This window comes from Saccoglossus kowalevskii, chromosome 4, assembly GCF_978046115.1.
Source record: "Saccoglossus kowalevskii chromosome 4, keSacKowa6.1, whole genome shotgun sequence".
Taxonomy (NCBI): Eukaryota; Metazoa; Hemichordata; class Enteropneusta; family Harrimaniidae; genus Saccoglossus; species Saccoglossus kowalevskii.
In genome coordinates this window covers 34,515,766-34,542,921 of record NC_140644.1, presented here as the reverse complement: position 1 = coordinate 34,542,921, position 27,156 = coordinate 34,515,766, and the positions used below count along the sequence as shown (strand labels likewise).

The window sequence follows — 27,156 nt, the reverse complement described above, 5'->3', positions numbered from 1 at the left end:
TAGTGCCACTGTGTGGCCCATTACTGTATTTTGAGGGTTTGTATCCTGGATTGGTGTCACTGTGTGGCCCATTACTGTATTTGGATTGTTTGTATCTTGGATTAGTAGCACTGTGTGGCCCATTACTGTATTTTGAGGGTTTGTATCCTGGATTGGTATCACTGTGTGGCCCATTACTGTATTTGGAGTGTTTATATCTTGGATTAGTACCACTGTGTGGCCCATTGCTGTATTTTGAGGGTTTATATCCTGGATTGGTATCACTGTGTGGCCAATTACTGCAATTGGAGGGTGTGTATCTTGGATTAGTGCCATTGTGTGGCCCATTACTGTATTTTGAGGGTTTGTATCCTGGATTGGTGTCATTGTGTGGCCCATTACTGTATTTTGAGGGTTTGTATCTTGGATTGGTATCACGGTGTGGCCCATTACTGCATTTGGAGTGTTTGTATCTTGGATTAGCACCACTGTGTGGCCCATTACAGTTTTTTGTGGGTGTGTATCTTGGATTGGTACTACTGTGTGGCCCATTACTGTATTTTGAGGGTTTGTATCCTGGATTGGTATCACTGTGTGGCCCATTACTGCAATTGGAGGGTGTGTATCTTGGATTAGTGCCACTGTGTAGCCCATTACTGTATTTTGAGGGTTTGTATCCTGGATTGGTGTCACTGTGTGGCCCATTACTGTATTTGGAGTGTTTATATCTTGGATTAGAACCACTGTGTGGCCCAATGCTGTATTTTGAGGGTTTATATCCTGGATTGGTATCACTGTGTGGCCAATTACTGCAATTGGAGGGTGTGTATCTTGGATTAGTGCCATTGTGTGGCCCATTACTGTATTTTGAGGGTTTGTATCCTGGATTGGTGTCACTGTGTGGCCCATTACTGTATTTTGAGGGTTTGTATCTTGGATTGGTATCACGGTGTGGCCCATTACTGCATTTGGAGTGTTTGTATCTTGGATTAGCACCACTGTGTGGCCCATTACAGTTTTTTGAGGGTGTGTATCCTGGATTGGTACCACTGTGTGGCCCATTACTGTATTTTGAGGGTTTGTATCCTGGATTGGTGTCACTGTGTGGCCCATTACTGCATTTTGAGGGTTTGTATCCTGGATTGGTGTCACTGTGTGGCCCATTACTGTATTTTGAGGGTTTGTATCCTGGATTGGTGTCACTGTGTGGCCCATTACTGTTTTTGAGGGTTTGTATCCTGGATTGGTGTCACTGTGTGGCCCATTACTGTATTTGGAGGGTCTGTATCCTGGATTGGTGTCACTGTGTGGCCCATTACTGTATTTTGAGGGTTTGTAATCCTGGATTGGTGTCACGGTGTGGCCCATTACTGTTTTTTGAGGGTTTGTATCCAGGATTGGTGTCACTGTGTGGCCCATTACTGTTTTTTGAGGGTTTGTATCCTGGATTGGTGTCACTGTGTGGCCCATTACTGTTTTTTGAGGGTTTGTATCCTGGATTGGTGTCACTGTGTGGCCCATTACTGTTTTTTGAGGGTTTGTATCCTGGATTGGTGTCACTGTGTGGCTCATTACGGTATTTTAAGGGTTTGTATCCTGGATTGGTGTCACTGTGTGGCCCATTACGGTATTTTAAGGGTTTGTGTGCTGGATTGGTGTCACTGTGTGGCCCATTACTGTATTTTAAGGGTTTATATCCTGGATTGGTGTAACTGTGTGGCCCATTACGGTATTTTAAGGGTTTGTATCCTGGATTGGTGTCACTGTGTGGCTCATTACGGTATTTTAAGGATTTGTATCCTGGATTGGTGTCACTGTGTGGCCCATTACTGTTTTTGAGTGTTTGTATCCTGGATTGGTGTCACTGTGTGGCCTATTACTGTTTTTTGAGGGTTTGTATCCTGGATTTGTGTCACTGTGTGGCCTATTACATCATTTGGAGGGTTTGTATCCTGGATTGGTGTCACTGTGTGGCCCATTACTGTTTTTTGAGGGTTTGTATCCTGGATTGGTGTCACTGTGTGGCCCATTACATCATTTGGAGGGTTTGTATCCTGGATTGGTGTCACTGTGTGGCCCATTACTGTATTTTAAGGGTTTGTATCCAGGATTGGTGTCACTGTGTGGCTCATTACTGCATTTTGAGGGTTTGTATCCTGGATTGGTGTCACTGTGTGGCCCATTACATCATTTGGAGTGTTTGTATCCTGGATTGGTATCACTGTGTGGCCCATTACGGTATTTTAAGGGTTTGTATACTGGATTGGTGTCACTGTGTGGCCCATTACTGTTTTTTGAGGGTTTGTATCCTGGATTGGTGTCACTGTGTGGCCTATTACGGTATTTTAAGGGTTTGTATCCTGGATTAGTAACACTGTGTGGCCCATTACTGTATATTGTTGGATTGTATCCTGAATTAGTACCACTGTGTGGCCCATTACATCATTTGGAGTGTTTATATCTTGGATTAGTACCACTGTGTGGCCCAATGCTGTATTTTGAGGGTTTATATCCTGGATTGGTATCACTGTGTGGCCATTTACTGCAATTGGAGGGTGTGTATCTTGGATTAGTGCCATTGTGTGGCCCATTACTGTATTTTGAGGGTTTGTATCCTGGATTGGTGTCACTGTGTGGCCCATTACTGTATTTTGAGGGTTTGTATCTTGGATTGGTATCACGGTGTGGCCCATTACTGCATTTGGAGTGTCTGTATCTTGGATTAGCACCACTGTGTGGCCCATTACAGTTTTTTGAGGGTGTGTATCCTGGATTGGTACCACTGTGTGGCCCATTACTGTATTTTGAGGGTTTGTATCCTGGATTGGTGTCACTGTGTGGCCCATTACTGCATTTTGAGGGTTTGTATCCTGGATTGGTGTCACTGTGTGGCCCATTACTGTATTTTGAGGGTTTGTATCCTGGATTGGTATCACTGTGTGGCCCATTACTGTTTTTGAGGGTTTGTATCCTGGATTGGTGTCACTGTGTGGCCCATTACTGTATTTGGAGGGTCTGTATCCTGGATTGGTGTCACTGTGTGGCCCATTACTGTATTTTGAGGGTTTGTAATCCTGGATTGGTGTCACGGTGTGGCCCATTACTGTTTTTTGAGGGTTTGTATCCAGGATTGGTGTCACTGTGTGGCCCATTACTGTTTTTTGAGGGTTTGTATCCTGGATTGGTGTCACTGTGTGGCCCATTACTGTTTTTTGAGGGTTTGTATCCTGGATTGGTGTCACTGTGTGGCCCATTACTGTTTTTTTGAGGGTTTGTATCCTGGATTGGTGTCACTGTGTGGCTCATTACGGTATTTTAAGGGTTTGTATCCTGGATTGGTGTCACTGTGTGGCCCATTACGGTATTTTAAGGGTTTGTGTGCTGGATTGGTGTCACTGTGTGGCCCATTACTGTATTTTAAGGGTTTATATCCTGGATTGGTGTAACTGTGTGGCCCATTACGGTATTTTAAGGGTTTGTATCCTGGATTGGTGTCACTGTGTGGCTCATTACGGTATTTTAAGGATTTGTATCCTGGATTGGTGTCACTGTGTGGCCCATTACTGTTTTTGAGTGTTTGTATCCTGGATTGGTGTCACTGTGTGGCCTATTACTGTTTTTTGAGGGTTTGTATCCTGGATTTGTGTCACTGTGTGGCCTATTACATCATTTGGAGGGTTTGTATCCTGGATTGGTGTCACTGTGTGGCCCATTACTGTTTTTTGAGGGTTTGTATCCTGGATTGGTGTCACTGTGTGGCCCATTACATCATTTGGAGGGTTTGTATCCTGGATTGGTGTCACTGTGTGGCCCATTACTGTATTTTAAGGGTTTGTATCCAGGATTGGTGTCACTGTGTGGCTCATTACTGCATTTTGAGGGTTTGTATCCTGGATTGGTGTCACTGTGTGGCCCATTACATCATTTGGAGTGTTTGTATCCTGGATTGGTATCACTGTGTGGCCCATTACGGTATTTTAAGGGTTTGTATACTGGATTGGTGTCACTGTGTGGCCCATTACTGTTTTTTGAGGGTTTGTATCCTGGATTGGTGTCACTGTGTGGGCTATTACGGTATTTTAAGGGTTTGTATCCTGGATTAGTAACACTGTGTGGCCCATTACTGTATATTGTTGGATTGTATCCTGAATTAGTACCACTGTGTGGCCCATTACATCATTTGGAGGGTTTTTATCCTGGATTAGTGTAACTGTGTGACCCATTACATTATTTGGAGTGTTTGTACCTTGGATTGGTATCACTGTGTGGCCCATTACATCATTTGGAGGGTTTGTATCCTGGATTGGTGTCACTGTGTGGCCCATTACATCATTTGGAGGGTTTGTATCCTGGATTGGTGTCACTGTGTGGCCCATTACTGTTTTTTGAGGGTTTGTATCCTAGATTGGTGTCACTGTGTGGCTCATTACAATATTTTAAGGGTTTGTATCCTGGATTGGTGTCACTGTGTAGCCCATTACGGTATTTTAAGTGTTTGTGTCCTGGATTGGTGTCACTGTGTCGCCTATTACTGTATTTTAAGGGTTTGTATCGTGGATTGGTGCCACTGTGTGGCCCATTACGGTATTTTAAGGGTTTGTATCCTGGATTTGTGTCACTGTGTGGCTCATTACGGTATTTTAAGGATTTGTATCCTGGATTGGTGTCACTGTGTGGCCCACTACGGTATTTTAAGGGTTTGTATCCTGGATTGGTGTCACTGTGTGGCCCATTACTGTTTTTTGAGGGTTTGTATCCTGGATTGGTGTCACTGTGTGGCCTATTACTGTTTTTTGAGGGTTTGTATCCTGGATTGGTGTCACTGTGTGGCCCATTACTGTTTTTTGAGGGTTTGTATTCTGGATTGGTGTCACTGTGTGGCCCATTACATCATTTGGAGGGTTTGTATCCTGGATTGGTGTCACTGTGTGGCCCATTACATCATTTGGAGGGTTTGTATCCTGGATTGGTGTCACTGTGTGGCCCATTACTGTTTTTTGAGGGTTTGTATCCAGGATTGGTGTCACTGTGTGGCCCATTACTGTTTTTTGAGGGTTTGTATCCTGGATTGGTGTCACTGTGTGGCCCATTACTGTTTTTTGAGGGTTTGTATCCTGGATTGGTGTCACTGTGTGGCCCATTACTGTTTTTTTGAGGGTTTGTATCCTGGATTGGTGTCACTGTGTGGCTCATTACGGTATTTTAAGGGTTTGTATCCTGGATTGGTGTCACTGTGTGGCCCATTACGGTATTTTAAGGGTTTGTGTGCTGGATTGGTGTCACTGTGTGGCCCATTACTGTATTTTAAGGGTTTATATCCTGGATTGGTGTAACTGTGTGGCCCATTACGGTATTTTAAGGGTTTGTATCCTGGATTGGTGTCACTGTGTGGCTCATTACGGTATTTTAAGGATTTGTATCCTGGATTGGTGTCACTGTGTGGCCCATTACTGTTTTTGAGTGTTTGTATCCTGGATTGGTGTCACTGTGTGGCCTATTACTGTTTTTTGAGGGTTTGTATCCTGGATTTGTGTCACTGTGTGGCCTATTACATCATTTGGAGGGTTTGTATCCTGGATTGGTGTCACTGTGTGGCCCATTACTGTTTTTTGAGGGTTTGTATCCTGGATTGGTGTCACTGTGTGGCCCATTACATCATTTGGAGGGTTTGTATCCTGGATTGGTGTCACTGTGTGGCCCATTACTGTATTTTAAGGGTTTGTATCCAGGATTGGTGTCACTGTGTGGCTCATTACTGCATTTTGAGGGTTTGTATCCTGGATTGGTGTCACTGTGTGGCCCATTACATCATTTGGAGTGTTTGTATCCTGGATTGGTATCACTGTGTGGCCCATTACGGTATTTTAAGGGTTTGTATACTGGATTGGTGTCACTGTGTGGCCCATTACTGTTTTTTGAGGGTTTGTATCCTGGATTGGTGTCACTGTGTGGGCTATTACGGTATTTTAAGGGTTTGTATCCTGGATTAGTAACACTGTGTGGCCCATTACTGTATATTGTTGGATTGTATCCTGAATTAGTACCACTGTGTGGCCCATTACATCATTTGGAGGGTTTTTATCCTGGATTAGTGTAACTGTGTGACCCATTACATTATTTGGAGTGTTTGTACCTTGGATTGGTATCACTGTGTGGCCCATTACATCATTTGGAGGGTTTGTATCCTGGATTGGTGTCACTGTGTGGCCCATTACATCATTTGGAGGGTTTGTATCCTGGATTGGTGTCACTGTGTGGCCCATTACTGTTTTTTGAGGGTTTGTATCCTAGATTGGTGTCACTGTGTGGCTCATTACGGTATTTTAAGGGTTTGTATCCTGGATTGGTGTCACTGTGTAGCCCATTACGGTATTTTAAGTGTTTGTGTCCTGGATTGGTGTCACTGTGTCGCCTATTACTGTATTTTAAGGGTTTGTATCGTGGATTGGTGCCACTGTGTGGCCCATTACGGTATTTTAAGGGTTTGTATCCTGGATTTGTGTCACTGTGTGGCTCATTACGGTATTTTAAGGATTTGTATCCTGGATTGGTGTCACTGTGTGGCCCACTACGGTATTTTAAGGGTTTGTATCCTGGATTGGTGTCACTGTGTGGCCCATTACTGTTTTTTGAGGGTTTGTATCCTGGATTGGTGTCACTGTGTGGCCTATTACTGTTTTTTGAGGGTTTGTATCCTGGATTGGTGTCACTGTGTGGCCCATTACTGTTTTTTGAGGGTTTGTATTCTGGATTGGTGTCACTGTGTGGCCCATTACATCATTTGGAGGGTTTGTATCCTGGATTGGTGTCACTGTGTGGCCCATTACATCATTTGGAGGGTTTGTATCCTGGATTGGTGTCACTGTGTGGCCCATTACGGTATTTTAAGGGTTTGTATCCTGGATTGGTGTCACTGTGTGGCCCATTACTGTATTTTGAGGGTTTGTATCCTGGATTGGTGTCACGGTGTGGCCCATTACATCATTTGGATGGTTTGTATCCTAGATTGCTGTCACTGTGTGGCCCGTTACGGTATTTTAAGGGTTTGTATCCTGGATTGGTGTCACAGTGTGGCCCATTACTGTATTTTGAGGGTTTGTATCCTGAATTGGTGTCACGGTGTGGCCCATTACATCATTTGGAGGGTTTGTATCCTGGATTGGTATCACTGTGTGGCCCATTACTCCATTTTGACGGTTTGTACCTTGGATTGGTATCACTGTGTGGCCCCTTACTGTAATTTGAGATTTTGTATCTTGGTTAGTACCACTGTGTGGACCATTACATCATTTGGAAGGTTTGTATCCTGGATTGGTATCACTGTGTGGTCCATTACTGTAATTTGAGGTTTTTGTATCTTGGATTAGTACCACTGTGTGGCCCATTACATCATTTTGACGGTTTGTATCCTGGATTGGTATCACTGTGTGGCCCATTACTCCATTTTGACGGTTTGTACCTTGGATTGGTATCACTGTGTGGCCCCTTACTGTAATTTGAGGTTTTTGTATCTTGGATTAGTACCACTGTGTGGCCCATTACATCATTTGGAAGGTTTGTATCCTGGATTGGTATCACTGTGTGGTCCATTACTGTATTTTAAGGGTTTGTATCAGGGATTAGTATCACTGTGCGGCCTATTACTGTATTTTGAAAGTTTTTATCCTGGATTGGTGTCACTGTGTGGCCCATTACTGTTTTTTGAAGGTTTGTATCCTGGATTGGTGTCACTGTGTAGCCCATTACATCATTTTGACGGTTTGTATCCTGGATTGGTATCACTGTGTGGCTCATTACTCCATTTTGACGGTTTGTACCTTGGATTGGTGTCACTGTGTGGCCCATTACTGTATTTTGAGGGTTTGTATCCTGGATTGGTATCACGGTGTGGCCCATTACTGCATTTGGAGGGGGTTAGCATCTTGGATTAGTACCACTGTGTGGCCCATTACTGTATTTTAAGGGTTTCTATCCTGGATTGGTATCACGGTGTGGCCAATTACTGCATTTGGAGGGGGTTAGCATCTTGGATTAGTACCACTGTGTGGCCCATTACTGTATTTTAAGGGTTTGTTTCAGGGATTGGTATCACTGTGTGGCCCATTACTCCATTTTGTGGGTTTGTATCCTGAATTAGTACCACTGTGTGGCTCATTACTTCATTTCGAGGGTTTGTATCTTGGATTGGCATCACTGTGTGGACCATTACTGTATTTTGAGGGTTTGTATCCAGGATTGGTGTCACTGTGTGGCTCATTACTGCATTTTGAGGGTTTGTATCCTGGATTGGTGTCACTGTGTGGCCCATTACATCATTTGGAGGGTTTGTATCCTGGATTGGTGTCACTGTGTGGCCCATTACTATATTTTGAGGGTTTGTATTTTGGATTGGTATCATTATGTGGCCCATTACATCATTTGGAGGGTTTGTATCCTGGATTAGTACCACTGTGTGGCCCATTACTGTATTTTTAGGGTTTGTATCCTGGATTGGTGTCACTGTGTGGCCCATTACTATATTTTGAGGGTTTGTATTCTGGATTGGTATCACTGTGTGGCCCATTACATCATTTGGAGGGTTTGTATCCTGGATTGGTACCACTGTGTGGCCCATTACTGTATTTTGAGTGTTTGTATCTTGGATTGGTGTCACTGTGTGGCCCATTACTGTATTTTGTTGGTTTGTATCTTGGATTAGTACCACTGTGTGGCCCATTACATCATTTGGAGGGTTTGTATCCTGGATTGGTACCACTGTGTGGCCCATTACTGTATTTTTAGGGTTTGTATCCTGGATTGGTGTCACTGTGTGGCCCATTACTGTTTTTTGAAGGTTTGTATCCTGGATTGGTGTCACTGTGTAGCCCATTACATCATTTTGACGGTTTGTATCCTGGATTGGTATCACTGTGTGGCTCATTACTCCATTTTGACGGTTTGTACCTTGGATTGGTGTCACTGTGTGGCCCATTACTGTATTTTGAGGGTTTGTATCCTGGATTGGTATCACGGTGTGGCCCATTACTGCATTTGGAGGGGGTTAGCATCTTGGATTAGTACCACTGTGTGGCCCATTACTGTATTTTAAGGGTTTCTATCCTGGATTGGTATCACGGTGTGGCCAATTACTGCATTTGGAGGGGGTTAGCATCTTGGATTAGTACCACTGTGTGGCCCATTACTGTATTTTAAGGGTTTGTTTCAGGGATTGGTATCACTGTGTGGCCCATTACTCCATTTTGTGGGTTTGTATCCTGAATTAGTACCACTGTGTGGCTCATTACTTCATTTCGAGGGTTTGTATCTTGGATTGGCATCACTGTGTGGACCATTACTGTATTTTGAGGGTTTGTATCCAGGATTGGTGTCACTGTGTGGCTCATTACTGCATTTTGAGGGTTTGTATCCTGGATTGGTGTCACTGTGTGGCCCATTACATCATTTGGAGGGTTTGTATCCTGGATTGGTGTCACTGTGTGGCCCATTACTATATTTTGAGGGTTTGTATTTTGGATTGGTATCATTATGTGGCCCATTACATCATTTGGAGGGTTTGTATCCTGGATTAGTACCACTGTGTGGCCCATTACTGTATTTTTAGGGTTTGTATCCTGGATTGGTGTCACTGTGTGGCCCATTACTATATTTTGAGGGTTTGTATTCTGGATTGGTATCACTGTGTGGCCCATTACATCATTTGGAGGGTTTGTATCCTGGATTGGTACCACTGTGTGGCCCATTACTGTATTTTGAGTGTTTGTATCTTGGATTGGTGTCACTGTGTGGCCCATTACTGTATTTTGTTGGTTTGTATCTTGGATTAGTACCACTGTGTGGCCCATTACATCATTTGGAGGGTTTGTATCCTGGATTGGTATCACTGTGTGGCCCATTACTGTATTTTGAGGGTTTGTATTCTGGATTGGTACCACTGTGTGGCCCATTACATCATTTGGAGGGTTTGTATCCTGGATTGGTATCACGGTGTGGCCCATTACTGTATTTTGAGGGTTTGTATTCTGGATTGGTATCACGGTGTGGCTCATTACTGTATTTTGAGGGTTTGTATTCTGGATTGATATCACTGTGTGGCCCATTACTGTATTTTGAGGGTTTGTATTCTGGATTGGTATCACTGTGTGGCCCATTACTGTATTTTGAGGGTTTGTATTCTGGATTGGTATCACTGTGTGGCCCATTACTGTATTTTGAGGGTGTGTATTCTGGATTGGTATCACTGTGTGGCCCATTACTGTATTTTGAGGGTTTGTATTCTGGATTGGTATCACTGTGTGGTTCATGAAATGTTACCTCTCACGTGTTTACCATACGTGAAATATGAAATGACGCCCCTCATGTGTTAACCATACTCTGAATGTTTCAGTGTTGCTGTTTAGTTCACATGAGGGGCGTCATTTCATGGGTGAATTACGGTACACATATGGGAAGTATTATTCCATTGCTGATAGTATACTCATGGCGGCTATTATTTAATTTCACACACACGGGGGTATCATTTCATGGTTGTATGGTACATACATGATGGATACAATTTCATGGCTGTATGGTACATACATGATGGTTGTAATTTTATGGCTGCATTGTACATACATGATGGTTATTAATTTTATTGCTGTATTTTACATTAATGATGGGTATAATTTCATGGTTGTATGGTACATACATGATGGGTATAATTTCATGGTTGTATGGTACATACATGATGGGTATAATTTCATGGTTGTATGGTACATACATGATGGGTATAATGTTATGGTTGTATGGTACATACATGATTGGTATAATGTTATGGTTGTATGGTACATACATGATGGGTATAATTTTATGGTTGTATGGTACATACATGATGGGTATAATGTTATGGTTGTATGGTACATACATGATGGGTATAATTTCATGGTTGTATGGTACATACATGATGGGTATAATTTTATGGTTGTATGGTACATACATGATGGGTATAATTTCATGGTTGTATGGTACATACATGATGGGTATAATGTTATGGTTGTATGGTACATACATGATTGGTATAATGTTATGGTTGTATGGTACATACATGATGGGAATAATTTTATGGTTGTATGGTACATACATGATGGGTATAATGTTATGGTTGTATGGTACATACATGATGGGTATAATTTTATGGTTGTATGGTACATACATGATGGGTATAATTTCATGGTTGTATGGTACATTAATGATGGGTATAATTTCATGGCAGTATGGTACATACATGATGGGTATAATTTTATGGCTGTATGGTACATACATGATGGGTATAATTTTATGGCTGTATGGTACATACATGATGGGTATCATTTCATGGTGGTATGATACATACATGATGGGTATAATTGTATGGCTGTATGGTACATACATGGTGGGTATATATTTTATGGCTGTATGGTACATACATGATGGGTATAATTTCATGGTTGTATGGTACATACATGATGGGTATAATGTTATGGTTGTATGGTACATACATGATGGGTATAATGTTATGGTTGTATCGTACATACATGATGGGTATAATGTTATGGTTGTGTGGTACATACATGATGGGTATAATTTCATGGTTGTATGGTACATTAATGATGGGTATAATTTCATGGCAGTATGGTACATAAATGATGGGTATAATTTTATGGTTGTATGATACATACATGATGGGTATAAGTTTAATGGCTGTATGGTACATTAATGATGGGTACAATTTCATTGTTGTAAGGTACATACATGATGGGTATAATTTCATTGTTGTAAGGTACATACATGATGGGTATAATTTCATGGTTGTATGGTACATACATGATGGGTATAATTTCATGGTTGTATGGTACATACATGATGGGTATAATTTCATGGTTGTATGGTACATACATGATGGGTATAATTTCATTGTTGTAAGGTACATACATGATGGGTATAATTTCATGGTTGTATGGTACATTCATGATGGGTATAATTTCATTGTTGTAAGGTACATACATGATGGGTCTAATTTCATGGTTGTATGGTACATTCATGATGGTGTATAATTTCATTGTTGTAAGGTACATACATGATGGGTATAATTTCATTGTTGTAAGGTACATACATGATGGGTATAATTTCATGGTTGTAAGGTACATACTTGATGGGTATAATTTCATGGTTGTATGGTACATATATGATGGGTATAATTTCATTGTTGTATGGTACATACATGATGGGTATAATTTCATGGCTGCTCTGACAGTAGCATCTGATGAGTACAAATAGTTGCGCTCGTCTAATAGCACTTTACATTTACCCCTATAATTAAACAATTGTTTGGATCAGGGAAGTGGATAGAAGATGTATAATTTATATTTCTGTACAGCCATACCCTATTCCGGTTATGAAATTTGTTGTCCTTAGCATTATAGTAGTTGTTAATTTTGAACCCAGGTAAAACATATGTAGGCATTGATGCGTACAGTTCTATACAGTTGATAGTACTCGGCTCTCTGTTGGCGATTGTGTAGATTAGGCAGCACATCTGTGACTGCTGTAAATATCGCTTTTTTTACATTTAGCATAGAGTATATCGACGAAAGATGACCTCTATTCTCGACTCCCACTTAATCAGGTTGAAATTCCTCGGTACGATGTGTGTAGGAAGTTGTTTTATATACTGGGTACATGTTTGGGTGTTCAAAGCTGGATACATAATTAATGTAGGTGGCCGTAGTGGAAGCCAAGGTTAGTATCTAATATATACATACATATACAATTGTTATACTGAGGTCAACAAGGCAGACAGGAGGTGAACATTTTTGCGAGATCCCACATGGTGGGCCATGATACCAAAAATAATAGAATATACTACTGGATTTATGAGAGCCACATCTAGACTGGCTTATTGAACTGTCCACGTAAACCTCTTCTCCAAATTGCGGTTGGTGCATATTCTGATTTAGACAGATTATCTAAATTATTATACATGTATTTGTTATATTCACATATTTAGGTATTTTATTTTATAATTTGTTTACACCACAATTAAAATATGACCGATTATAGGAAACGTTTACTATGGAATGTCCTAAACAGGCGCTATATTCTTTCAATCATTGTTTTGTCTGTTCACAAACCAACAATGGACGATCGTGTTTCATGTTAGGCAGCTGTCTCGTATGTAATCCCTATGTATACGATAGAAATTCCGGCGGGAAATAAACAGAGGCAAAATAGAGGCGACAACTGTTCAACAGCTGCCTTCCTTTGTAAATTAATTTGGATTTAAGTTGGGCACAGTAAGTAGGAAAAATTATATTAAAATAAAAATACAAAGTATATTTTTTATTGACCCCCTCCTGTATTTTGCCACTGACCTTCGCCGCCTAATTACGAAATGGAATGCTCCGCTTATCAATAACCTTCATAAATGATATGAGGTTATTACAGGATACCGAAATATATACACGAAGACAGTACAGTGGGAGTATCGACTGATGCGCAGTGGAAATCGATGCGACCGCGTAATGTTTATTCGTACACAAAAATAGCAGAATAAAAATCTTCGGTTCCGTTAATTACATATTTCATAATAACTTGTTTTTTTCTCTTTCAGAAGTACTTATATTTTCTAAAGGGATGTTAGGATACAACACAGCTAGGTAAGTCGCTTTCTTTATTCACTTCTTGATTTACGGTCAGGAACATTAAACGATACTATTTCTTGTTTATATAGAACACTTACTCACAACCACTGCCACTATAGATATTTGCCTTTTGGGTAAGCGCCATAGAGGATGCTCCAATTAAGGTCGCCGTCTTTTATTGTGATTGGAGTGATGTAGCATCTTTAAAGACGTGTTTGATGTCGGGAGAAAGTGAGAGTAAAATGTGCCATATTGTACTCACTGTGAGTTGTAGTTGGGAAAATACTGTGACATGAATTTGTAAATTTCATCCTTCTCAAATTTGTAAAGGGGAATATTTGTCACCGTGTCTATAGCACAACTCAATATATTAGTACAGGAACCTAGTGTCGCCCCTACCAGAATAAATTCAGGAAAAGTTAATGGAAATTAATAATAATCCGTTTAGTTGGACAAGTACACGTGCAAGTATGAAGAATTTTGAACGCAATTAGTAAGTTGATTACTATTGTGCGCCCTATATATATATTTTTCGGTCGGCGCTTTTTTTTTAAAACATTGTATTTTTGGCTAATGCAGCAATGCATATAGTAATAGTGTGAGAATTTACGCGTTTGCAAACGAGCCGAAGGTGTGACATTAGTAGACGAAAGCCGTAAAATCAGAATACAAAAGTTGGGATGGACATTCTCTCTATACCGTCATACCACAGATTCGCCGAACAACTGTCCTCATTTATAAAAGTACAACAGGGATTTAAAGACAAGTGCCGAAAATTAAACCTGGCACAGTACTAACACTTTTAAAAAGCCAGATTCCGGACTAGGCCATGATTACCGCGTCAAACGTCAGGTAAGTGTTTCAAATGATTTATGAGTCTGTATAACGTGATGTAGAGACCATATAGTTATGTAAGAGATCGCAATGCCGTTACGGGAAAACCGAAGCGTAGGTCATAAAGGAAATTACGCAGGATTCTTACGTTGGTAATTGTTTATTGTCGCTGTCTAGAGATGCTGAATTGTTCGAGTTACGGACATCGAGTTACAAAAATGACCACACCCATATTTCTGAAATCACGCCCTTTTTTGCGAAACCACCCCGAAATTGTTACTCGATGTTCAATTATCAGTTAACCGAACTTCGAGTTACGAGCAACATAGTTTTTTTGTTTGTTTAACGTTGTGTGTTTCCTGTAATTCTTTCTCTGTTACTAAATATGTTTTCGTATCTCGATGTCCGTAACTCGAACGATCTGTAGAATAAAGACTTAATACTTCTGTCGTGATCTATCCTTGCAATTTGATCTGCGTAAGTGAACTGTCAGTTATTACAAGTATTTTTTAATGTGATGTCGTAATTATGACAATCGCGCTAATTTAAATTTTTTGCTATATTTCGCTGTCAATCAATTTTGATAAACTTGGAAAACATCGACATAGACATCATGATGGTGGAAAGTTCCATGGCAATAGATGTCGGCACTTCAACCAACTTTATCGACCACCATAGAAGTGACTGTAATTGTGCAGTACGCCGGCGACTATCTGCGCCAGAAGAAACATATTTCGTATCTCACTCAATCCTGTACGATAAACTTATATACATATATTAGTTATACCGTTTAAAAAAGCATCACACGTGTCATTTATTAGTTATATCGTTTATAAAGTGTCACACGTGATTTTATTAGTTTTATCGCTTACAAAGCGTCACACGTGTCATTTATAAGTTATATCATTTACAATAAATCACACATGTTATTTATATCATTTACAAAGCATCACACGTGTCATTTATCAGTTATATCATTTACAAAGCATCACACGTGTCATTTATTAGTTATATCATTTACAAAGCATCACACGTGTCATTTATATCATTTACAAAGCATCACACGTGTCATTTATATCATTTACAAAGCATCACACGTGTCATTTATCAGTTATATCGTTTACAAAGCATCACACGAGTCATTTATCAGTTATATCATTTACAAAGCATCACACGTGTCATTTATCAGTTATATCGTTTACAAAGCGTCACACGTGTCATTTATCAGTTATATCATTTACAAAGCATCGCACGTGTCATTTATATCATTTACAAAGCATCACACGTGTCATTTATCAGTTATATCGTTTACAAAGCATCACACGTGTCATTTATATCACTTACAAAGCATCACACGTGTCATTTATCAGTTATATCATTCACAAAGCATCACACGTGTCATTTATCAGTTATATCGTTTACAAAGCGTTACACGTGTCATTTATCAGTTATATCATTTACAAAGTGTCATACGCGTCATTTATCAGTTATATCATTTACAAAATGTCACACGCGTCATTTATCAGTTATATCATTTACAAAGTGTCACACATGCCTTTTATCAGTTATATCATTTACAAAGTGTCACACGTTACATTTATCAGTTATATCGTTTACAAAGTGTCACACGTTACATTTATAAGTTATATCGTTTACAGAGCGTCACACATGTCATTTATCAGTTATATCGTTTACAAAGTGTCACATGTGTCATTTATTAGTTATATTTTTTACAATAAATCACACGTGTCATTTATAAGTTATATCGTTTACAGAGCGTCACACATGTCATTTATCAGTTATATCGTTTACAAAGTGTCACACGTGTCATTTATTAGTTATATTTTTTACAATAAATCACACGTGTCATTTATAAGTTATATCGTTTACAAAGCATCACACGTGTCATTTATATCACTTACAAAGCATCACACGTGTCATTTATCAGTTATATCATTCACAAAGCATCACACGTCATTTATCAGTTATATCGTTTACAAAGCGTCACACGCGTCATATATCAGTTATATCATTTACAAAGTGTCACACATGTCATTTATCAGTTATATCGTTCACAAAGCGTTACACGTGTCATTTATTAGTTATATCATTTACAAAGCATCACACGTGCCTTTTATCAGTTATATCATTTACAAAGTGTCACACGTTACATTTATCAGTTATATCGTTTACAAAGTGTCACACGTTACATTTATAAGTTATATCGTTTACAGAGCGTCACACATGTCATTTATCAGTTATATCGTTTACAAAGTGTCACACGTGTCATTTATTAGTTATATTTTTTACAATAAATCACACGTGTCATTTATAAGTTATATCGTTTACAGAGCGTCACACATGTCATTTATAAGTTATATTGTTTACAGAGCGTCACACATGTCATTTATCAGTTATATCGTTTACAAAGTGTCACACGTGTCATTTATTAGTTATATCTTTTACAATAAATCACACATGTCATTTATAGGTTATATCGTTTACAGGGCATCACACATGTAATTTATCAGTTATATCGTTTACAAAGTGTCACACGTGTCATTTATTAGTTATATCTTTTACAATAAATCACACGTGTCATTTATAAGTTATATCGTTTACAGAGCGTCACACATGTCATTTATCAGTTATATCGTTTACAAAGTGTCACACGTGTCATTTATTAGTTATATCTTTTACAATAAATCACACATGTCATTTATAAGTTATATCGTTTACAAAGTGTCACACATGTCATTTATCAGTTATATCGTTTACAAAGTGTCACACGTGTCATTTATTAGTTATATCTTTTACAATTAATCAGACGTGTCATTTATAAGTTATATCGTTTACAGAGCGTCACACATGTCATTTATCAGTTATATCGTTTACAAAGTGTCACACGTGTCATTTATTAGTTATATCTTTTACAATTAATCACACGTGTCATTTATAAGTTATATCGTTTACAGAGCGTCATGCATGTCATTTATCAGTTATATCGTTTACAAAGTGTCACACGTGTCATTTATTAGTTTTATTTTTTACAATAAATCACACGTGTCATTTATAAGTTATATCGTTTACAGAGCGTCATGCATGTCATTTATCAGTTATATCGTTTACAAAGTGTCACACGTGTCATTTATTAGTTATATCTTTTACAATAAATCACACATGTCATTTATCAGTTATATCGTTTACAAAGTGTCACACGTGTCATTTATTAGTTATATCTTTTACAATAAATCACACATGTCATTTATAAGTTATATCGTTTACAGGGCATCACACATGTCATTTATCAGTTATATCGTTTACAAAGTGTCACACGTGTCATTTATTAGTTATATCTTTTACAATAAATCACACATGTCATTTATTAGTTATATCTTTTACAGAGCGTCACACATGTCATTTATCAGTTATATCGTTTACAAAGTGTCACACGTGTTATTTATTAGTTATATCTTTTACAATAAATCACACATGTCATTTATAGGTTATATCGTTTACAGAGCGTCACACATGTCATTTATCAGTTATATCGTTTACAAAGTGTCACACGTGTCATTTATTAGTTATATCTTTTACAATAAATCACACGTGTCATTTATCAGTTATATCATTTAAAAAGTATCACACGTGTCGTTTATAAGTTATATCATTTACAATAAATCACACGTGTCATTTATCAGTTATATCGTTTATAGAGCGTCACACATGTCATTAATAAATTATATCATTTACAAAGTATCACACGTGTCATTTATCAGTTATATCGTTTACAAAGTATCACACGTGTCATTTATCAGTTATATCATTTACAAAGTATCACACGTGTCATTTATTAGTTATATCTTTTACAATAAATCACACGTGTCATTTATATGTTATATCGTTTACAGAGCGTCACACATGTCATTAATAAATTATATCATTTACAAAGTATCACACGTGTCATTTATCAGTTATATCGTTTACAAAGTATCACACGTGTCATTTATCAGTTATATCATTTACAAAGTATCACACGTGTCATTTATTAGTTATATCTTTTACAATAAATCACACGTGTCATTTATCAGTTATATCATTTACAAAGTGTCACACGTGTCATTTATAAGTTATATCATTTACAGAGCGTCACACATGTCATTCAGCTTAAGATTGTGTAAAGTAAAAATAAAAATGAAGTCTTTGTACTATGAAATCATGTTATTGTGTTTTCGAATCTATGGCTCGCTCACGTTCTTGTATGAAATCTCGTCTCATCAAATATGGTTTTGGGAGTAAATATTAAATGTAAACATTTTTTTTCAGAATACCTGCGCTTATACATCACAATAAAATGTTCTTTGCATTTTGTGAAGCTCACAAAAATACCGTTACCTCGGCGGGCATTACAGACATCATATTAAAAAAAGGTCGGCATGTCTCGGTAAACACCATAGAGTGGGACGAACCCGAAGTTATTGTTCATATTCCTGGGAGGAGGTTTGTATTCCCTTCTCTTACCTATATCTTTTGGCCATAATTGTATATGTGGTGATTGGAATGTATGAAGTAGAATTCAATTTAAATTGCATCTTCTGTGACGTAAATGATGACATAGGATGTACATATTGTTCTGATCTGTAGTCACTAAACGTTTGAAATTTACTATATATTCAAAATAACGAAACTAAACACAGTTGTGTCTTTGAAAAAAAAAATACTTTCATCTACGCCACTATGACGTAACAGAAGTGCCATGTAAGACAATGCACATAACAATAAATAAGGGACAACAGACTGGCACCAGTTTTATACCAGTTTTATTTGTATGTAGGAAATATTCACATCAAGATGTTTGCATGAGTTTATGTTTTTGTGTGTGTATGAAATTGGGAAATTTCAAAGCATTGGTTTTATCGTTTATATTATGAGTGTCGGTATTTGGGTTATGGTGTTAATAATTAAATCACGAATTTTTCTATGGAATAGTATTTGGTTTTATCATTTTTTACTTTCTTGGACTGACAGTTCTCTAATATAAGACACGTAAAATTAAAACCTTTTGCGAATCCCTTCTTTGTTAGATTTTTTTTTCATTACAGTTGTACGAATCCGACGCCAATCGTAGACCACGAAAGAAACTGCATTATTTTGGTATTCCGAACAACTGATTCTCGTACAGATGAAGAGGGAATTCTAATTTCGGCAGTTTTTAATCAGACCGATATGATGATCGAGGTAAGACGTATTAATTTAGGAAGCCGGGTAATTGGATAGAAGTCATGTAGAATAAACTCTCAAGAAAAGCAATGTTTCAAAAATAACATCATTACACCATAATATAATATTAACATTGTTTGGTCTTCTATCGTTCCATCATGTCGTACAATGCCTTCAAAATTTCACTGGTTACAATTTGCAATAGTGCTTTATATAATACAGTTATGCATATTAATGAGACAGGTTAATTTCCATATAAGGAAATCTCTTGTCAAATGCTTCAATATCGTATTGGTTACGATTTCATATCTACAGCAGTCACTGGTTTATTACAGTTATGCATATTTAATGAGATCACATGATCATATAAGATCATCCGGTATGTTAGTCACATGTCTTGTCCAATTGTCTGTAACAGTGCTTGAGATATTACAGTTATGTATATTAATGAGTTACATGACCTTATATGGAAATGGCTTATCGCCTGCAATTTTGAAATTACATACTGTGTCGGTTAATTTTTTCAAAAATACCACCAGAAATTGAGACGTTCCGAAAGCTGTGCAATTGGTCATTGAATAGGCCAAGATTGTGGTCTGTTCATGTGAAGCAATAGCCTGAACTCTCATCCACCTTTATCATTAGGGCAAATATGAAGCTGATCGGTACAACAGCGTTGACAAAAAGCTTGACGAGAAAATGGCGGAAAAACAATAATAAGCGGAACAATTACAAAAGGGTTTCCATCAATTTGGGACTAAAACCCTAATAATAATTAGATATTGGTGTTCGCTACTGTCATGTTATTACTATTTTTTCGAACACTATTATTATTATTTTTTATCTACAAAGAGTTACGATGACGGGGTTACATGGAGTGAACCTGTCAGTATCACAGAGAGCATTTTGAAATCCGAGCCGCGGCCGGTGATGTTTGTACCAGGTAAGTGCGAACTCATTAGATGGGGCGAAAAGTTATCGTTAGATTACACTCTATGTATAAATTCTACGTAAATATACAAGCAATGAACAGTATATATATATATAACATGAGAAATTCACAGTTCACGAGAAACAGTTAAAATAAAATTAAGCTTTTACATGCTGAGGTGAATTATTGTCTAGGCTCATGGACCTTAGTTTATTAAATGTTTTTTACCTTGCCCGTACCATCAAAGATGGAAGGGTAAGGTATATTAAGGGAAAAATTTTGTCCGGCGTTGTCGTTGTTGTCGTTAATAATTGTTATTGTGTGCATAATAACTTTACTAATTCTATTCCAAACTTTATCAAACTTGGTCACTTTATTCATCAGTATAAAGTCTTCCCTGAGTTTGAACAACAGATGTCCTGTATGAAAATATCATGCAAAAATTGAGAAAATCTGATAAAATATTTTGACTGTTTCTACTTGACTGATCACTGGTGATACACATCAAAGGTCACTGATCTCAGTGGAAATATGCATTGTTGTATGTGTTCAATGAAGCAAATAATTTATCTTGTAATAATATCCTTGGTAATGTATCTCAGAATCCCATACTGGGTTTCAAAACCAACTCATGGAGAGATTGCACAGTCTGATACACATTTGCAAACCTACCAATAAAATCTTTACAGAAAACAAGATGTCAGAAAATCAATATAAGCACTCCTATGAACTGGGTGCCTAACTTTGATCAAGATCTGAAGCTAATAGAAAATCTGTTTAGTTCAAAGTTATCAAATCAAAAACAATACATAAAAAATACATTAAAAGCAAAACATTTCATCCATATTTTAAAAAGAAAATTATTCTAAAATATATGTATTCAGTATATGACAAACAGTTCATTCGACAAATGAAAACTCACAGGAATATGTTTCAGCTATTAGAACAGAATGATAGAGTTTTTGTAATACTAGTTTAAAAACTCACTTCAGAGATTGCAGTGTTTGAAGATGTAGATTCTCAGGAGGCAACAGTACTGTTGACTTCTCCCTCCACTGGACACCAACTATTTAAGTTGATTTGCATACAAAACAGAGTTTGCAACATGATAGCTATTCATAAAGGGTGTTTTTTTTTTTACTTTTCATATAATACAGTAGTCACACAATGAGGCAGTTCATATTTGTCTCAGTGAATCATTCATTTTTGACAGACACCTGTACAAAATACTTGGACTAAAGCCAGCTAAATTTTTCTGTTATCTTGCATGTTTTACGAATCTATTCACATCTAAATGCAGCACTTTTTTTTTGCAATGAGACATTTGTTTTTATTCTAAAATATCTCAATTACTTTCAATAAAGCTGGAAATTATGTTCCTTAAAATAATTAAACAAATAAGGCACCAATGTTTTTGTAAGATATTTACATCTTTTAAGGACATTCGGTAGATTGATCCCCACTGTTGGTTCAACCCCAGAACTTGTTTGTATTCAAAATTAATTATGACAATGCATATTTATATTGAAACAAACTATGATAAAGGGAATTATATTATATAACAAAGGGCAAGGTCACCAGAGTTCAATTATGTTTTAAATTAATTTCTTACTTTTAGAGGGAGTTGAAAAAGGTATTAATGCACCCAATCAAATGTTTTTTCGTTATTTATTAAGTTTAAACACATAGTAAAATTAACAATCCACAAGGTGTAAGTTGTCATACTATTATACAATTTACCTACAATTTACGTTGTATATAAAATTCGCGTGTTCATAGGCATGATCGATGACAATATAGTTTAGAAAATCATGTTTGTCATTTTCAGTAAAATACGAATTACTTTAAATGGCTGGTTACCTTAAATTATATCGTTATATAAATATATAAAGAAATTTCCTCACATTGTTTCCGATTATATTTGTGTTATTATTGTGCTATAATTTTGAAAACCATATTTAAAATAAATTATTTCGTTATAGTGAACGTTGTTAATGAGCAAAACGTGAATACAAATGAAGTTAAAATAACTGTAGACCGATTTTGATGATTTTCGTCGTAACTTGATTAATTACAGCAATATTCATCATTGAAGAATTTGGAATAATCACAAAAATGTTACTTTTCAAATTAAAATGAACATCATATTATACAACCTAAAATGGATCATTGAATTGCCGTGTGCTAGTACATATTAAACATATGACACTTTACCTTGAACTTGCATTCCCGCTATTCAAATGTGTTAATTATATATTCCATCAAATATTGAATAATGAGGAATTAACTATAGAATATGAATTTAAGCGAGCCTCCTTAATTGAGCTGACATTAAACACTCAATCAGGAGGCATAGTTGACCCAAATGTGCGAATCACACATTGGATCTGTGCGGGGTGTGACGTCAGCACATGGTTGTACCTGTAAACCAACACACATACTGACAGTGAATCATATTTTCATGTCTTGTTATAATTGTAAAAGAAACAGAAAGAAAATAACTAATTCAAATTAATGTCGAACCATGTACCAATGTTTCATGGTCTGAATTCGAATTCGAAATTCTCTGTGACACAGTGACAGGCGGACCTGTTGCGCCTTTGATGGGAATGAGGATAATCCTAGTGAGGTTAAATTATTTTAGTATGCCAATATAATATCAAACAGTTAAAAATCGTCGTTACCGGTCTGCTTGTATTAATTCTTGCCAACTTTAACAACCGTTTCCACTGAATTTCATTGGACTGTTGTGCGAACATTCATTCATTGTTATGGGTTGTTGAGGAATTAGTCGACTTAAAGTAGATCACAATATTTTGGTGAAAAGTTAACGTTGTATCCCATGGAAAATTAATTAGTGTTTTATTTTGCATTTGCTGTATAAAATCTTGTTGAACTTTTCAATGTCACATACACGGGTTTGTTACTAGGACCAGGCCATGGGATACAACTACATTCAGGTCGATTAATTGTTCCTGGTCATGTATTTGTGAAGACGGATGGAGGTAAGTGTACTGTTCTTTAAAGAGGTTTCTGTCATTTGTCGTAATCTCTACATATTAAGGCTTCCTGTCCAGCTACCGAATCGTCTAAGCTGAAGAGCCACATTTATATATCATTTAACGACATATATTATCGAATCATCATCGTATAGTTGAAATCAAAAGGGTGATAACTTCAAACGTTACCTCTCTACATGATATATATCATCAACTCGTCTTCTAATAGTCACGCCGTCTTTGAATGGCTGTCAATTAATATTGTTTCTAAATTTCAAGGCTCTAAACATTACCACAATTGTTCTGACCAGTCAACTGTATTACTTAGCAATGATGGAGGTAAAAACTGGAGTCTTGGCGGGAGAGTACCTTGTGTACAGGATAAACTAGAGCAGTACATAGCTACCAATGATGCTCAGGTATGTGTTGAATTTCTCTTTTTGACTTTAGTGTCTGCAGTTAGTGCATATGTATGTGTGTGGGTGTGTGTGTGTGTGTGGGGGTGTCTGTCTGTCCGTCCGTCCGTTCCACTGATATCTCAAAAACCACTCGTTGGATTTTGATGAAACTTGGTACATAGATGTTCTGGACTGGACTGGATTTGACTAGTTTCGTTAGCAATTCCATGCATAATAATAATTTTACACTAATAGCTAAATATCTAAGTTCTAATTATTCCATTTCAATGAAACTTGGCACAAATATACTCCAGGACAAAAATCTGTTCATATTATTGCTTATTTAGTTAATTATTATGCATCATAATTTGTTGGTTCTAATCACATGTCAATAAGACTTGCTACATGGATGGTCTGTCCATATATACATTTGGTTCTAATCACATGTCAATAAGACTTGCTACATGGATGGTCTGTCCATATATACATTTGGTTCTAATCACATGTCAATAAGACTTGCTACATAGATGGTCTGTCCATATATACATTTGGTTCTATTTACATCCATAATAATTAGTATGCATAATAATTTACTTTATATCTTTCTATTTTTTCAATATTACTCATCATATTATAATGAAACTATGTATATGAATGCCCTGTAACAATGCATAGACATATATCTATGCATAATAATTTCTTAATTCGAATAATTCATTTGATTCATTTGGGTAATAGAGACATGATTAGTTTAATACATATGAATTATCTAATTATTATTAGCACATTTCTTATTTATCAAAAATCAGATTTAAATGGAATTTGTCACCGAGGTGCTCTGGAATTAATTAGACTGAACACCACAGATGTAAAGTGTAGAACACATTGTTTTCATATTGTACATTTCAATAGCAGACAAACATTAGTTGATAAGCTTCTTGTTTGAAAATCTAATTTTGGATTAATTTTAATGCGTCTCCAATACTCTCAGCGCATGGGGGTTATTTCTAACCTTTCTTTGATTTGTTATTGGTAATCAGTAATATCAACTAGTTTTTCATTCCTGGATTCTCGTACAATTTACCTGAAAGACAGCAATAGCAAATGCACTTTTGTTCTGAATTTTTGTATGCACTTTAAATTCAAGTTTGATGTTTGAGACCATATTCTATTTACAATTCGGTAATTCTAAAAACAGCTCCTCATTCTGTGCATGCTCTTCTGCAATACATATTGTTTGATTTTGAGAAACACAGTTGCTTTGATTTCTCAATTCATGGTCTTACCAATGTCACAAATAACTTGGTGTTGACTTGTAGAGAGGGCATTGACCTATTGCATATCATTACTGAGTTGTTAACGATTTCTAATGTCATACAAGGCAATTTACGGCCAGCTACAATCTTTCTGACATTGTTGGAGTGCATTATCGCTTTCAATATTCACTTACCCGCTATAGAAATACCAACGAAATATCTAGTTTTTCATTCCTGGATATATTACCATTTGACCTTAATATTAAGCTTTGTTATACGACCATGACAGGCGCTAGAATTGACAGAAGACAAAGTGTGCCTAAATAGTCGTACATTAAGTGCATACCAATCACGTGCTATATCTTGTAGTGATGACGGAGGTCTTACATTCGATAAACCTTCACTAAAAGAAGCATTGATTGAACCTGGATTATACATGCGATCTGGGATTCTAAGGCAAGCGCATTTTGCTGGTTGTCAGGTGAGTCGATATTTTGAAATTAAAAAGCAAACTGTTTATATCGCACACTGGTATAAACAAGCTCATTAAAAACTATGACTATTTTGAATGTGAACATTTGGGTACCATAAATGTACCAATTTTAATGATTAATCAAATTTTCTCAACACCTTTGAAGAGTTAATTTGTTCAATGACAAACATACTGTTCTTGTATGTTTCTATTTACCAAATACAGGGAAGTATAGTAGGATTCCCAGCACCCCGAGAAGCCAGTCAAAGTAAATATAATCATGACACGTGGGCACTCTTCTCCAACCCAGCCAGTTTGCACGAGAGAAAATACATGTCAATACGTCTCAGTAGAAACGGTTTGTGGACATGGAGTGGGTCATGGATCATACATAAAGGACCCAGTGGATATTCGGACATGGCATATTTTGAGACGAAAGGGATTCCTGGAGCTAGCACAATTAAAACATTTGCGATTTTGTATGAAAAGGGTCGACGTAATCCATATGAGACTATTGTGTTCAAGACATTCACATTGGATGATGTATTGCATAATATAGCTCTGTAGACTATTTATGCACATAATGGCAATATTTATGCACATAGTGGCAATATTTATGCACATAGTGGCAATATTTATGCATAGTGGCAATATTTAGGCACATAGTGGCAATATTTATGCACATAATGGCAATATTTATACACATAGTGGCAATATTTATACACATAGTGGCAATATTTATACACATAGTGGCAATATTTATACACATAGTGGCAATATTTATGCACATAGTGGCAATATTTATGCACATAGTGGCAATATTTATGCACATAGTGGCAATATTTATGCACATAGTGGCAATATTTATACACATAGTGGCAATATTTATACACATAATGGCAATATTTATACACATAATGGCAATATTTATACACATAATGGCAATATTTATACACATAATGGCAACCTTGTGTGTATAGATTATTTCCTATATTGTTCAATGACAATCATGAGCCCATATGTTGGGATATATTCAAATGAACTGATACATGTGTGCATATATGGTACTCGCACTTGATTAAACCTACCCTGACCTAGTTTAAGGCAGTGAGTATGAAGCTCCCAAAAATCCCCAAATTGTCTGTACAACTGACATGCCTTGCAATCTCTGCACTGATCCAATCTTTGAGTGTCTGAGATGCACGATAGTCCTATCTATATGACAAATGAGCGCTTGAGATGCGAGACAACCCAATCTATAATGACTTGTGCTATCTTCAATAAACATGAATCTATAAGCTCTCCTCCAATATATAATGGATATGAGTGTTTTAGATTCGTGGCAGTTTTATCTGTATACTTCCAGTCAATCTTCAAGTGATATGACCGGAACGCACGACTAGGTTAGACTG

At 37.1% G+C, this 27,156-nt stretch overlaps 1 protein-coding gene across 1 annotated transcript; it reads left to right on the top strand.

Moving 5' to 3' along the window:
• Positions 1-12,557: 12,557 nt before the first annotated feature.
• Positions 12,558-27,061, top strand: LOC102808038 (sialidase-3-like). The gene is made up of 9 exons (XM_085498090.1): positions 12,558-12,732; positions 13,604-13,649; positions 18,795-18,968; positions 19,571-19,706; positions 20,541-20,631; positions 23,550-23,624; positions 23,898-24,037; positions 25,562-25,753; positions 25,970-27,061. Exons 1-9 carry the CDS (start codon positions 12,588-12,590, stop codon positions 26,309-26,311), a joined length of 1,341 nt encoding a protein of 446 aa, XP_085354216.1. The 5' UTR covers positions 12,558-12,587; the 3' UTR covers positions 26,312-27,061.
• Positions 27,062-27,156: the final 95 nt, after the last annotated feature.